Here is a 14027-nt window from a genome sequence, read left to right as displayed (position 1 = left end):
TTATTTAGATGTCAATTTTTTCTTTAAACATTTAAATACACAAATAAATATATATTTAAAATAAACTAGAGCAACGCTCAGTCCTAAAGCAAACTCATAAGAACAGAAACGTCTCACAGAGCAGAAGGGCAAAAGCTCACTAGATCATGGTTTTCAGTATGAATACAGAGTGTGAAATTAAGATCTTTCTGGCTTTAAAGAAATGTCAGCACAGAGAAAACTGGCTTGTGAAACTGTATGATTGTGAACATCTGGAGACTCATAGACCTGCTGTAGAGAGATGAAGTGAATCTGGGCTTGATGGAAAACCATTGTGTTCAGAAAACTATTTCACTAAAAGGTTATCTAGAATTAATAATGAGAAGTGTGCACAAAACATGTTAATTATCAAGGTATACTCCAGAATAGCAGCACATACACTTAACGTACCATAATAAAATAAAACATAATGTCTATTTGACCTGTAGCTCGTATCACAACTAAACTGTGTTGACAGTCAAATCATCATGACAGAACCTGCAGATCTGATCTTGACCATTTTGATGCAACAAATTGTCTAGCTTATAACTAAAATAATATATTAGTTATGAATATTTAGCCTGCATTTAGCTAATTTAGTTAATTATTTGATCCCGTCTCACCTCAGTGTCTTCAGTTGACAGTCTGGATCCTGTAGTAAATCATTGAGTTCCTTCACTCCTGATTGTCCAGGATCATTTACTGTGAGATCCAGCTCTATCAGGTGTGAAGGGTTTGATCTCAGAGCTGAAGCCAGAGCTTTATAACCTTCTTCTGTCACACTGCAGTTAGAGAGTCTAGAACAGAGAGGAAAACATTCAGCTGATTCAGTCGCCTCTACAATAAGGGCGCTTCAGCATAAACAGCAGTTTCCCTAAAAGAGCTAAATTGATGTTGAGCGTCTTTTTAACCCCCTGGGGTCGGCGGTATTGCCAGCTCACTTTTGTTCTTATCAGTGCAAAAGAGACTCAAATAACTCTGTCGATTTTTGTCATACAGGCAAGTGTTATACATAATTTAAAACTGTTAAACGTCTTCTTTTATTTGTGTACACTCATGATAAAAACAAAATGTTATGTTTTTCGTAAAATAAAGAAAATAAATATGATGCGTGTTCTGCCGTCTCTCTCAGTGAGAAACTCATTCTGAAACGCGACAGAAATGAACTGTAACTCAGCGATTGTTTGTCACACAGACTTGAATCGCATGTCTATACAACGCTTGGAGTCTCTATTTTTAAAGTATGTATATTATATAAAAAACAAATATTCTCTCTTTAAGTGATCCGTATGAAAGCAGCGGCATGTACAGAAAAACACCCCCAAAGCATGATGCTACCACCCCCATGCTTCACAGTAGGGATGGTGTTCTTGGGATGGTACTCATCATTCTTCTTCCTCCAAACACGTTTAGTGGAATTATGACTAAAACGTTCTATTTTGGTCTCATCTGACCACATGACTTTCTCCTATGACTCCTCTGGATCATCCAAATGGTCATTGGCAAACTTAAGACGGGCCTTGACATGTGCTGGTTTAAGAAGGGGAACCTTCCTTGCCATGCATGATTTCAAACCATGACGTCTTAGTGTATTACCAACAGTAACCCTTGGAAACGGTGGTCCCAGCTCTTTTCAGGTCATTGACCAGCTCCTCCTGTGCAGTTCTGGGCTGATTTCTCACCTTTCTTAGGATCATTGAGACCCCACGAGGTGAGATCTTGCATGGAGCCCCAGTCCGAGGGAGATTGACAATCATGTTTAGCTTCTTCCATTTTCTAATGATTGCTCCAACAGTGGACCTTTTTTCACCAAGCTGCTTGGCAATTTCCCCATAGCCCTGTCCAACCTTGTGGAGGTGTACAATTTTGTCTCTAGTGTCTTTGGACAGCTCTTTGGTCTTGGCCATGTTAGTAGTTGGATTCTTACTGATTGTATGGGGTGGACAGGTGTCTTTATGCAGCTAACGACCTCAAACAGGTGCATCTAATTTAGGATAATAAATGAAGTGGAGGTGGACATTTTAAAGGCAGACTAACAGGTCTTTGAGGGTCAGAATTCTAGCTGATAGACAGGTGTTCAAATACTTATTTGCAGCTGTATCATACAAATAAATTGTTAAAAAATCATATATTGTGATTTCTGGATTTTTTTTTAGATTATGTCTCACAGTGGACATACCTATTCTTGTGTGAAATGACAAAAACCATCCATTCTGCTTATACAGGAGACACTGCGCAGAGGAGGGTGAAAACACAAGATACATGGAGGACAAAGACATTTCCATGTCCTGCACCTGTGACTGCCTAACAACAAACACATGGGGGGTGCTGACCTGTCTGATCAGCTGTTACAGTACTACACAACACAGCACAAAACCATGAAGTGGTACAGTAAGATTTTTCTACACTTCTTGGACATTGCTTCCACCAACTCTTTCATTGTGCACAAAGAGCTACATGGTAACTTGTCCTATAAAGAGTTTATGGAGCAACTTATAACAGAGCTCTGTGGTGTGTCACAGAAAACGGCAATGATTTTTAAAGGACAAGTTCGGTATTTTACACTTAAAGCCCTGATTACAGATCGTTTCTGATGAAATAGAACGGTTAAGATTACATTTTGGACAAATGCTGCTGTCCCGAGAATTTTAGGTTTCTTGCACCCAGAATGGGTGCATATGTGCACTGGAACAATCCTTCCTAAAACGCATTACACTTTCGTTTACAAAGAGTGGTCAGGGGTGTTCACTGATATGCTCACACAAAAATCGCTGCAAAAGATGCTTTCCAACAGGTTTTATCGTAGTTTTTGTCCAACTCCATTGACTTGTATTGGATGTGCTGTGAGGTACGGTATTACTCCGCCGCCGGAAACTGAAATGGGGTTGTTTTCTTCTTCTTCTTCTTCTACTTGTTTTTTTCTTACGGCGGATCGCAAACTGAAATGCCAGTGGTTTGCTTGCAAAGGTGCATTATCGCCACCAACTGGGCTGGAGTGTCTATTATTCAAGCTCTCAACGGAAGAATGCACGGGTGTGAGACGTTTGGAAAAATAGGTCCACAGTTTTACAACGAATGGTAAAACACCTGTTGGAAAGCATCTTTTGCACCGATTTTTGTCAAATCAATGTTGTAAACTGTTGTGCTGCTTAATATATATTTTTTATAACCTGTGATAGTTTTTTCAGGATTCTTTGAATAAAAATATTTTTTTTACAAGAATAGTCATTCAAAAGTCTTGTGGACAACTATTCAGTATGTGTTAAATGGCCTTATTGCAGTGACGTTTTTTTCAAAACGTACTAACCACGCATAATATTTTTTTTCTATAAAATGCAAACATGTACATCCATTTTGCTCACATATTATTGTAGCAGAGTTTGTGCTGAATACAGCAAAATTACATGTTGGCCAATGGTATGTTGTAAGTAGCTGAAATAAGCACAAATCTCAGGTCATGTCAAAACATCTCAAGGGCCCCAAAAACACCTCAGACCCCAGAGGGTTAACCCTCTGGGGTCTAAGGTGTTTTTGGGGTCCTTGAGATGTTCTGACATGCCCTGACATTTGTGCTTTTTTCAGTTGCTTATAAACACATTAATAAAAATTACACACTATTTAGCTCAAACAGGGCTACCATAATATGTGAGCAACAAGAATGTACATGTCTGCATTTTTGAGAGAATAATGTTTATGCGTGGTTATTGAAAAAACTAAAAACTAAAGTTTCTGAAATAAGACCACAAAACACATACTAAATATGTGCCAATAAGACTTTTGTCTAATGGATGTCATCGCCTAGAGTTTTTTCTTCAAAATTATGTGAAAATCATCCTGCCTAATCATTCACATAACACAATACATTGATTTGAATTTTGCAAAGCACTTTCTGTTTGAAAAGGCAATATTCGAGTGGGCGTCAACGATCATGCATATTTAGTGGTTCACACCTGAGGAGACAATGGGGCCCGCATAATTAATTAGCCATTCATTCAGGTTAGTCACTGAGCTACAAGAATGCAAGAGCAACAGTTGGAAGCATCTCAATTCTTTTTTATTTTTCCACATATTGTGCTTGCAATTTGGCCTATAATATCCAAGCAAAACATGTCTAGTAATTGTGCAATTAATTCTCATACTGTATTTTCAGTTTTGGAATATTTATCCTCTCCCCAAATTTGTCACTAATAAAACCCAATAAAAATTATTTAAGGAAAAGGCTTATATTTACCTTTTAATAGTTTGTTTACATCTACCTTGTAAATATATATATATTATTAAAAAGGTTACAATTAACTAAAGTATACATTTTATCATACATATTTCAAAGTTAAGGATTTGATTGATTATTTGATTACTTTATTTTTGACAAAACATACTATATTTAACATGAGCAAAAATTGGCAAACAAAAGCTTATTTGAGGTGGCAGATATTTTACAGTAAAAATGTATAATCTATCCAAAACTAATCAACGAAATGTTGTCTTTCATATGTCTGTAACATAGGTCTTTCATTTTTATTATAAGAAATATAAATGTTAATTTGCAGTTTAATACGTTGCTTATACAAATACATTTTATTTCAACATATTTCAGTCGATTTTTACTCAGTATAGCAATACAGTTTGCTAAAACCGAAACATTCATTCACAAACAAAAACGCCTGACTGTAACGTTGTTTTTATGAAATATTAGGGCATATAAATGTTAATTTTCAGTTTAATACGTTGCTTATACAAATAGCCTACATTTTATTTCAACATATTTCTGTCGATTTTTACTCAGCTCAGTATAGCAATACAGTTTGCTAAAACATCATTCATTCACACAGAGACACAATTTAAATTTAAACTCTCTTTTTGCGAGCTGTGGTAAACAGCGCGCATCTCTGTGGCTGCCGTTCATTCATTCACAGAAACGCGATTAAAAAAAAACTTACTACAGTATTCGGATCCTCTCTCCTCGCAATACCCGCACTCTGAGGTAGATTTTCCATTATTATTATTCCTCACAGCGCTGCCAGATGGTGTAAACACGTAGGCTACAATGATATGATTAAACTTGTGTTTTCTCAAGCTGATATGGGGGCGTTCACAGGTTTGCATGGATTGCCTCAGTAATTTGCGTTTGAATAGCACGCGCTCTCCGTGGGCGGGTTCACATTACATTTGAATGAGCTCTAATTAGCTCGACTGGAATCGCTCTCTTTTAATACAGATTTCACAAGATGAGAATATTTGTTTTTTATATAAATTACAGAATTTATATTTATATTATTAAAAGAAGAGAATTCAAGCTTCATGCCTGTGTGTCTGTATGCCTGTTTGACTGAGTATTCGCTGAGTTATTGTTCATTTTCGGACGCGTTTCAGAATGGTCTTCACTGACAGAGAGAAGGCAGAACTCGCATCACGTTTATTTTTCTTTATTTGGCAAAAAGCACAACACTTTGTTTTTATTGTGAGTATACACAAAAATAATACACATTTAACAGAATCGATTGATGTATGAAACTTGCTTGTAATATCAAAGTCAACAGAGCAAAATTAATTTCTTTTGAACTGAGCTGAAAAAAAGCGAGCTGGTATCGCCGGCGATACCACCGACCCCAGGGGGTTAAATATGCCTTTCCGTCCGTGTGCTTCTGTATGCGGTTGTTCCCTGTCCTCATCTGATGGCCACAATCTCACATGTCTGGGTCAAGAGTGTGCTGAGATAGTGTTTGTGGATGGTTCATGTCCTCACTGTGAGAACAGGACCATGTTGACACTGCGGTCGTGACTGTCCTTCCTCGTGAAGGCTAGAGTCTCTCTGCTGTTAGCCAGCACTGCCTCTGCACAAAGCAGAGCCGCCAATATGATTAAGATCTAGGACACTGTTTCCCAACTGTGTCAGGTGTGCCATGGAAAATTTGCAAATTCCAAACAATAAGTACAAATAAATGCAACAAATAAAAATATATTATCGCACTGTCGTGCTGAAACCTTGTATCTCTTTTTCGTAATTGTTTTATAAAATGAATGCTATTGGTCATCCTTTATGTCTGGAAAAAGATTTAACCAATATAAAGCATTTACAAGAGGTTGTGACTAAACCATTGGCTCCTCAAACTGTCAGTCAAACCTCATAACTCCATCCCGCCTCCATTTAGACTGTATCGTGTGCAGTTCGGTGATCCCTGGTTGTTTGCAATGGAAGGGTAAATAAAGAACTGATGTTTGTATAAATAAAGTTCCCTTTCGAAAGGGAACTCTACACTACGTCAGAATGACGCTATGGGGAACGCCTCAGGCGTGACAGGTGTCTGAAATCAAGTATCAACTCACAGCAATCATGCTGACCGGCGACAGCCCGTGCATCATCAGCCTAAATGATGAGCGCGCAACCCGGATATATAAAAAGGGCGCCTTGAAACCATGACAACATCCTTTCGTCTTCAGGGACTGTTTTGTTTGTCTGAGAGTGTTTTCTCTAGTGCAATTGGAAATGAAGCGTACAGAGAAGAAGAAAAATACCTTCCGCAAGTGTGTAGACCCGTGTCCCAGATATCTGACACCGGAGGATTCACACGATCTGTGCGTGTTCTGTCTGGGCGAAGAGCACGCGCGGGGAGCTCTCGAGGGAGCTGCCTGCGCGAGCTGCGAGCGTTTTTCTTTGAGGACGCTCCGCTCTCGTCTGTCTCACTTCTCGAGGGAAGTGAGCGCGGCATCTGAACCCCGCGGTTTCGGTCCCGCTCGGGCTGAGGCTCAGCGGCGCTTGAGTTCGTGGGGCTCTCAGATGGAGCTGGCAGATCAGCTGGAGAGGGGCGTTAACCTCGCGGATGATCTGTCAGCTGACGAGGGTGAGTTACAGGTCAATGTAGAAGATGTTCTATCTCTTTCTGACGGATCTGTAACTGGTTCTCTTCGGGCCGGGCAGGAGTCGGCTGCTGATGAGGTCAGTCTGGTTGAGACTGAACCACTTCAGCCCTCCTGCCCAGTGTACGCTGAGCTGGTGGACGTTATGGGGCGCGCCACCAACAGACTGCAGCTGCAGTGGAGGCGCGTCCGGGAGGAACCTGTTCGTGGTATTTTGGACGATCGGTTCCTCCCCACCCATAGGCCACCGGCTCGGATGAGCCTTCCATTCCTTCCCGATCTCCACTCTGAGATCGAGAAGGCATGGAAGAACCCGTTCTCTGCGCGCCTTCATTTGCACCAGCGGGCTAGTTTCGCTGCTGTGGAGGGGGCCGCAGAGCACGGGTATGTGTCGATGCCACCAGTGGACGAGACGTTGGCTAACTATCTCGCCTCTGGTCGGCCATCGTCACTGGGAGCTCCGACCCTGCCATCCAAGCCGCTGAAAACAACATCACGCTTGAATGGCAGAGCGTACACGGCAGCAGGTCAGGCAGGTGCGGTTCTGCACACCCTCGCGGTCCTTCAGGCCTACCAAGCCGACCTGCTGCGGGACCTCGATCAGGGGGCCGGCCTGCCCCCTGATGCGGTCGCAGAGCTGCGCCGCACCACGGATCTGGCTCTCCGGGCCACCAAACAGTCTGCTGTTTCCATCGGTCGTGCGATGGCAGCTATGGTGGCCACGGAGAGACATCTGTGGCTCAACCAGGCTGACATCGGGGAGAAAGAGAAAACTTTTCTCCTCGATTCGCCGGTTTCGCCTTCCGAGCTTTTCGGACCTTCCGTCGAGACGGTGGTCGATAAGTTCAGGGAGGCGAGGGCGCGCTCTGCGGCATTTAAGAGCTGTATACCGCTGAGGTCCTCGGCCCAGCCCAGGCAGGCGGGAGGGCCTGGTCCGTCGTGGTCTGAGGATCACAGACAGACCCAGAAGGCCAGTGTCGCTTCCCGTGCACCCCCTCCTCCTAGAAGAGGGAGCAGGGTGCGCAGGAGGCGTAACTCCCGCGGGAGGCAGGATCTCAGGGAGGTGATCCAGAGTAAACGTTCTCAGTCTGAACGTTAGGTATCACCTCCCTGGATCATTGCCTCCTAACCACCATCACTCCCAGGCTCCTCCTACATCAGGCCTGGGGCAGGGCCTATGATGAGTTCAAGAATTCTCTGATGGCCCGCTTCAGCTTGGTTGATAGGAGCGCCTTCCTACTAGGCTTAAAAAAAAAAAAAAAAAAGCAGTAGTACTTAGGTTTTGTTTTGAGTTTCTGAGCCCTGGCGTGCTTCATTCTGTATGCCGCAGGTTTTATGTTGAGTGAAAATGTTTTGTCAAGTCAAGTCAAGTCAAGTATATTTGTATAGCGCTTTTCACAATACAGATTGTATCAAAGCAGCTTCACAGTATTAAATTAAAATAATACAACAAGGTTTGTTTCTAGTGGAATTTATTGATAAAATCAAATTAGATATCCAGAATATCCCCAACTGAGCAAGCCAAAGGCAACAGTGGCAAGGAACCGAAAAACTCCATCAAGTGACCTAATAGTGTCCTAAAACTCCATCAGGTGACCCAATGGAGAAAAAAAAACCTTGGGAGAACCCAGGCTCAGTCGGGGGCCAGTTCTCCTCTGGCGTTTATTAACTAGAGGCCGGATTGTAATTTGGACTGTAAGATTAAAAATATTATATGAATGCCTGGCTGAAGAGATGCGACTTTAATCTAGTTTTAAACTGGGAGAGCGAGTCTGAGCAACGAACAGTATCAGGAAGGCTATTCCAGAGTTTTGGAGCTAAATGTGAAAATGCTCTCCCTCCTTTGGTGGTTCTGGATATCCTAGGTATGACCAAAAGCCTTGAATTTAGTGATCTTAAAGAGCGCGATGGATTATAGGGCGATAGAAGATCCGTTAAATAGACTGGAGCTAAGCCGTTTAGGGCTTTATAAGTCAGTAGCAATACCTTGTAATTAATACGGAACTTTATAGGTAACCAATGCAGTGATGATAAAATCGGTGTTATATGATCATATTTTCTTGATCTAGTAAGAACTCTAGCGGCGGCATTTTGGACTAACTGTAGCTTGTTAATTGAGGATGCAGGACAACCGGCTAATAAAGCATTACAGTAATCTAGTCTCGAGGTCATGAATGCATGAACTAACTTTTCTGCATCAGAAACTGATAGCATATTACGTAGCTTAGCAATGTTTCTAAGGTGGAAAAAGGCGGTTTTTGTAACATATGAAATATGATTTTTGAAAGACAGGTTGCAATCGAGTATAACACCCAGGTCTTTTACTGTAGAGGATAAAGTAACAGGACATCCTACTATATTAAAGTTGTATTGCGAGAGGTTTTGTGGGCGGTTTTTTGAACCGATAAGTAGTACCTCTGTTTTGTCTGGATTTAATAAAAGAAAATTACGCGTCATCCAATCTTTTATATCTTTAACACACTCTGTCAATTTGGATAATTTATCGTTTTCATCTGGCCGTGATGAAATATATATTTGAGTGTCATCAGCATAACAATGGAAACTAATTCCATGTTTCCTTATAATATTTCCAAGTGGCATCATATATACTGAGAATAATAGAGGGCCTAACACAGATCCCTGCGGCACTCCATAGTTTACTGGAGTTATGATCGATTTTTCTCCATTTAAATAGACAAAATGGTAGCGGTCAGATAAGTATGATCTAAACCAGCTTAATGCTTGTCCTTGAACACCAGTATAATTTTGTAGTCGATCTAAGAGTATTGTGTGATCTATAGTATCGAACGCAGCACTAAGATCAAGTAAAACTAGTATTGAGATACAGCCTTGGTCAGAAGCTAAAAGTAAATCATTTGTGATTTTAACGAGCGCAGTTTCAGTGCTATGGTGCGGCCTGAAACCAGACTGAAACTTCTCATAGATATCATTTTCTTGCAAGAAAGAACACAATTGAGCGGACACCACTTTTTCTAATATTTTAGACATAAATGGAAGATTTGAAATGGGTCTATAATTTGCTAGGTTATTATGATCTAATTGTGGTTTCTTAATGAGAGGTTTTATAACTGCCAGTTTAAATGTTCTTGGAACATGACCTAAAGATAAAGACGAGTTAATAATATTAAGGAGAGGCTCTTCCACTACAGGTAACACTTCTTTCAGTAGTTTAGTTGGTATCGGATCTAATAAACATGTTGTTGTTTTAGAGGAAGTGATAAGTTTATTTAACTCTATTTGTTCTATAGTTGTAAAGCACTGTAATTGTTCTTGCGGGGTGATAATTAAGGCTGAATTATAAGGCGCAACTGAAGATTGAACGTTTACAATTGTGGTTCTGATGTTTTCTATTTTCTCAGTGAAGAACTTCATAAAATCATTACTACTAAACTGTAATGGGATATTTTGTTCGGGTGATGTCTGTTTATTTGTTAGTCTAGCCACGGTGTTAAATAAAAACCTTGGATTATTTTGGTTATTTTCTATTAGTTTGCGGAGGTGCTCAGCCCTGGCTGCTTTTAGGGCCTTTTTATAACGTGACATACTGTCTTTCCACGCGATTCTAAAGACCTCTAAATTAGTTTGTTTCCATTTACGCTCTAAAATACGGGTTTCTCTCTTTAGAACATGCGTGGTATTGTTGTACCACGGTGCTTTAATTTTCTCTCTGACCTTTTTTAATCTAATAGGTGCAACAACATCCAATGTTCTAGAGAGAATAGTGCTCATAGTGCTAGTTAGTTCTTCTAGTTCATCTGTTTGTTTGGGTTCAGGCAGCAGCTGAGACAGATCGGATAAGCAATTTGAGAAATTATCTATGGTGGATGGAAGGATTGTTCTGCCTGGTTGATAACGCGGCGCCGCATGACATATTACAGCAGTACGTAATATGCAAGTTACCATGTAATGGTCAGTGACTTCATCACTTTGCGGTATAATATCTATATCGGTTGGATCGGTTCCATGTGATATAATTAAATCGAGTGTATGATTAAGACGATGAGTTGGTCCGGTGACGTTTTGCTTGACCCCAAATGAATTTAATAAATCTGTAAACGCAGCCCCTAACGCATCATTTGGATTATCTACGTGTATGTTAAAATCTCCTACAATTAATGCTTTATCGACATTGACTAATAGGTCTGAGAGAAAATCTGCAAACTCTTTTAGGAAATCAGCGTAAGGCCCAGGCGGTCTATATACGGTAGCCAAGGCTAGAGATAATAGGGATGTTTTTCTAACATCTAAGAGCGTAACATTTAGTACAAGTACTTCAAACGAAATAAACTTATAACCCGCTTTCTGAGTAACATTGAGAATATCTCTATAAATTGTCGCAACACCACCGCCACGACCAATTAGACGGGGCTCATGCTTATAGGAGTATCCAGGAGGAGCAGACTCATTTAGACCGAAATAATCATTTGGTTTAAGCCAGGTTTCAGTTAGGCAAAGTACATCGAAGCTATTATCTGTGACTATTTCATTTACAATAACTGCCTTAGGTGTGAGTGATCTAATGTTTAGAAGACCTAGCTTTAGAAATTGTTTTTGTTTACTAATAGCAACATTTTCTGTTTTAATAACAATTAGATTTTTCCTAGATCCTGCAGTAGATTTGTTATTTGATCTCACTAAACGAGGAATAGACACGGTTTCTATGCAATATTCTACACTAGTATTTATATCAGTTAAATTGGTGCAGCAGAGACTATGATTTGGACTTTTGGTTACTAGTCAAAAGGTATTTAACATTTTGGAGATGTTATCCGACAGAAGATCTGCTCCGAATCTGCTTGGGTGTAAGCCATCGGCACGGAAAAGCCTAGGACGCTCCCAAAACAGATTCCAATTATTTACAAAGAGCAGTTTCTGCTCATTGCACCATGACATTAACCATTCATTTAGCGCAAATAATCTGCTAAACTTTTCATGTCCTAGTCGGTACGTGGGAAGCGGTCCTGACACTATGATCGTTGTTTCAGGCGATGTGCTGCGTACCGTATCGATCAGATTCCTGAAGTCTTTCTTCAGAATCTCTGTCTGGCGCATCCTGATGTCGTTCACTCCCGCGTGGAGGACAACAGTTCCGACGCGCTCGTCACCGTTCAGAATCTCGGGAACGTGAGTAGCGATTTCAGAAACACGAGCACCAGGAAAGCAGTGACTGTGCACCTTACTTTTACCTAACGTTGCGCGTACGTGCCGAATGATGGAATCGCCGATGATCACAGCATCGCGTTCTGTTTCGCGAAGAGGGGAGAAGCGGTTTTGTGTGGATAACTCGAAAACCGGGAGGGTCGGAGAGAGTCTTGGTCTAGACCTGACTCGCGTCTTCCGCTGCGGAACCACCCAGGCTTCGTGGTGGCGTGTTGGAGCCGGAGTGAACGAGACCATGGCTGATCGCGACCTCGGCGCTCGGGACCTATGTTGAGAAACGCACGGAGTAGACGAAGTCGGAGTCAGCGGGTTAGTAACGTTAATCTCTGATTTGTGTGCATCGGCGCGTGATGTTTCAAGAGCTAACCGCCGGTCTATCAGCTCGGCTTGTCTCAATAAAAGGTCGTGGATCTGTTTCTCAACAGCTTCCAGCTCAGACTGCAGTGCGTGCAGCTCAAATGTGTCCTCACCTGCACCAAAAGGTAGACTACTTTCATCTGATATATTCGCCATTTTAACAGATGGACAGTAAGTTAGCAACGAAGCTACCAGTGATGCTATCAATATTAATACTAATTTATGACTGAAGTTTTAGATATAATCCGTCTTTTTAGTGGTACGGGTGTAGAGTAGACGCACGATAGGCGAAAAATGTTTGTAAGTGAGTGTTGAGAAGACGCGTTCAGCCGTGATCCACGGGAGTAACCTATAGGAGTATCCAGCGTTGGATCACTAATAGGCTTGAGACGCGTCTGCTCAACAGTCCGCGTTGTAACTATGAGGGTTGAGCAGTAGTGCTTCTCAGTGAGGTAAAGTAGAAAATGTTTGTTGTAAGTTTAAAGAATAAAATCAAGATTTATAAATCAAATCGATGGAGCTCCAAAGACAACAACGCGTTCAGACGCGACGCATGCGTTGTGCGCAAATAACATTTTCTTTCTCTTCTTTTTCAGAACTCATCTCCTGTACGGAGCCTGGGACATGTTTTTGTGGGCAGGTAACGTATTGTAAGTGAGCTGAGCTCCCGCATACTGTGGTTATCAGGTTACAGGCCTCATCCGGCCTTCCTGAACGTGAGCTCCCACATACTGTGGTCATCAGGTTACAGGCCTCATCCGGCCTTTCTGGTTATGAGCTCCCACATACTGTGGTCGCCAGGTTACAGGCCTCTCCGGCCTTCCTGAATACGAGCTCCCACATGCTGTGGTCACCAGGTTACAGGCCTCACCGGCCTTCCTGAAGGTGAGCTCCCACATATTGTGGTCGCCAGGTTACAGGCCTCACCGGCCTTCCTGAGTATGAGCTCCCACACACCGTGGTCGCAGGTCTTCTTAGTTATGAGCTTCCTCTTGTCAGGTTATAGGCCTTATCCGGCCTTCCTGAATGTGAGGCCTTCCTGAGAATGAACTCCCACATGCTGTGGTCTTCAGGTTCAGGTCTCTCCGCCTTCCTGAGTGTTAAGCTCCCACATTCAGTGGTCACCAGGCTTCAGGCCTCCTAGGCCTTCCTGGTTATGAGTTTCCACATGTCAGGTTACAGGCCTCACCAGGCCTTCCTGGATGTGAACTCCCACTTACTGTGGTCGCTAGGGTATAGGCTATCAGGTTACAGGCCTCGTCTGGCCTCCTGATCATTGGTCCCACATGCTGTGGTTCCCAGGTTACAGGCCTCACCGGCCTTCCTGGATACAAGCTCCCACATTCTGTGGTCGTCAGGTCACAGGCCTCAGCAGCCTTCCTGAGTATGAGCTCCCACATGCTGTGGTCGCCAGGTTAGAGGCCTCACCAGGCCTTCCTGGATTCAAAATGGATAAGTACATGCACTTTCGTTTCATGCACTTTCTAAAATCCATATTTATGGTAAGGGTTATGCGCTGTACGCTCCGTTCCCTTTTTTATGTGGCTCAGACTCCGGTTCTTCACCTTGGGTCCCACTCTAGATGCGTCTTCTGTCGCAATGTTTACGACAGG

At 42.1% G+C, this 14027-nt stretch overlaps 2 protein-coding genes across 2 annotated transcripts in view; both read right to left on the bottom strand.

Annotated features, from left to right (window-relative positions):
• The window catches only part of LOC311291432 (uncharacterized protein), a gene marked incomplete at its 5' end in the record, with an annotated part of 58938 nt that extends 53157 nt beyond the window's left edge, over positions 1-5781 (bottom strand). Inside the window, 2 exons of the mRNA XM_084410467.1 lie at positions 642-815; positions 5765-5781. Of these exons, the coding sequence (XP_084266593.1) occupies positions 642-815; positions 5765-5781 (191 nt within the window). The remainder of the gene's footprint in view (positions 1-641; positions 816-5764) is intronic.
• LOC311292518 (uncharacterized protein) overlaps positions 1-14027 on the bottom strand; it is a 1083963-nt gene that overhangs the window by 925937 nt on the left and 143999 nt on the right. The window lies entirely within an intron of this gene.

The sequence above is a fragment of the Rutilus rutilus genome (genome assembly GCF_951802725.1).
Source record: "Rutilus rutilus genome assembly, chromosome: 6".
NCBI classification, from domain to species: Eukaryota; Metazoa; Chordata; class Actinopteri; order Cypriniformes; family Leuciscidae; genus Rutilus; species Rutilus rutilus.
The sequence above is the reverse complement of the archived record's forward strand: the minus strand, read 5'-3'. Positions and strand labels throughout refer to the sequence as shown.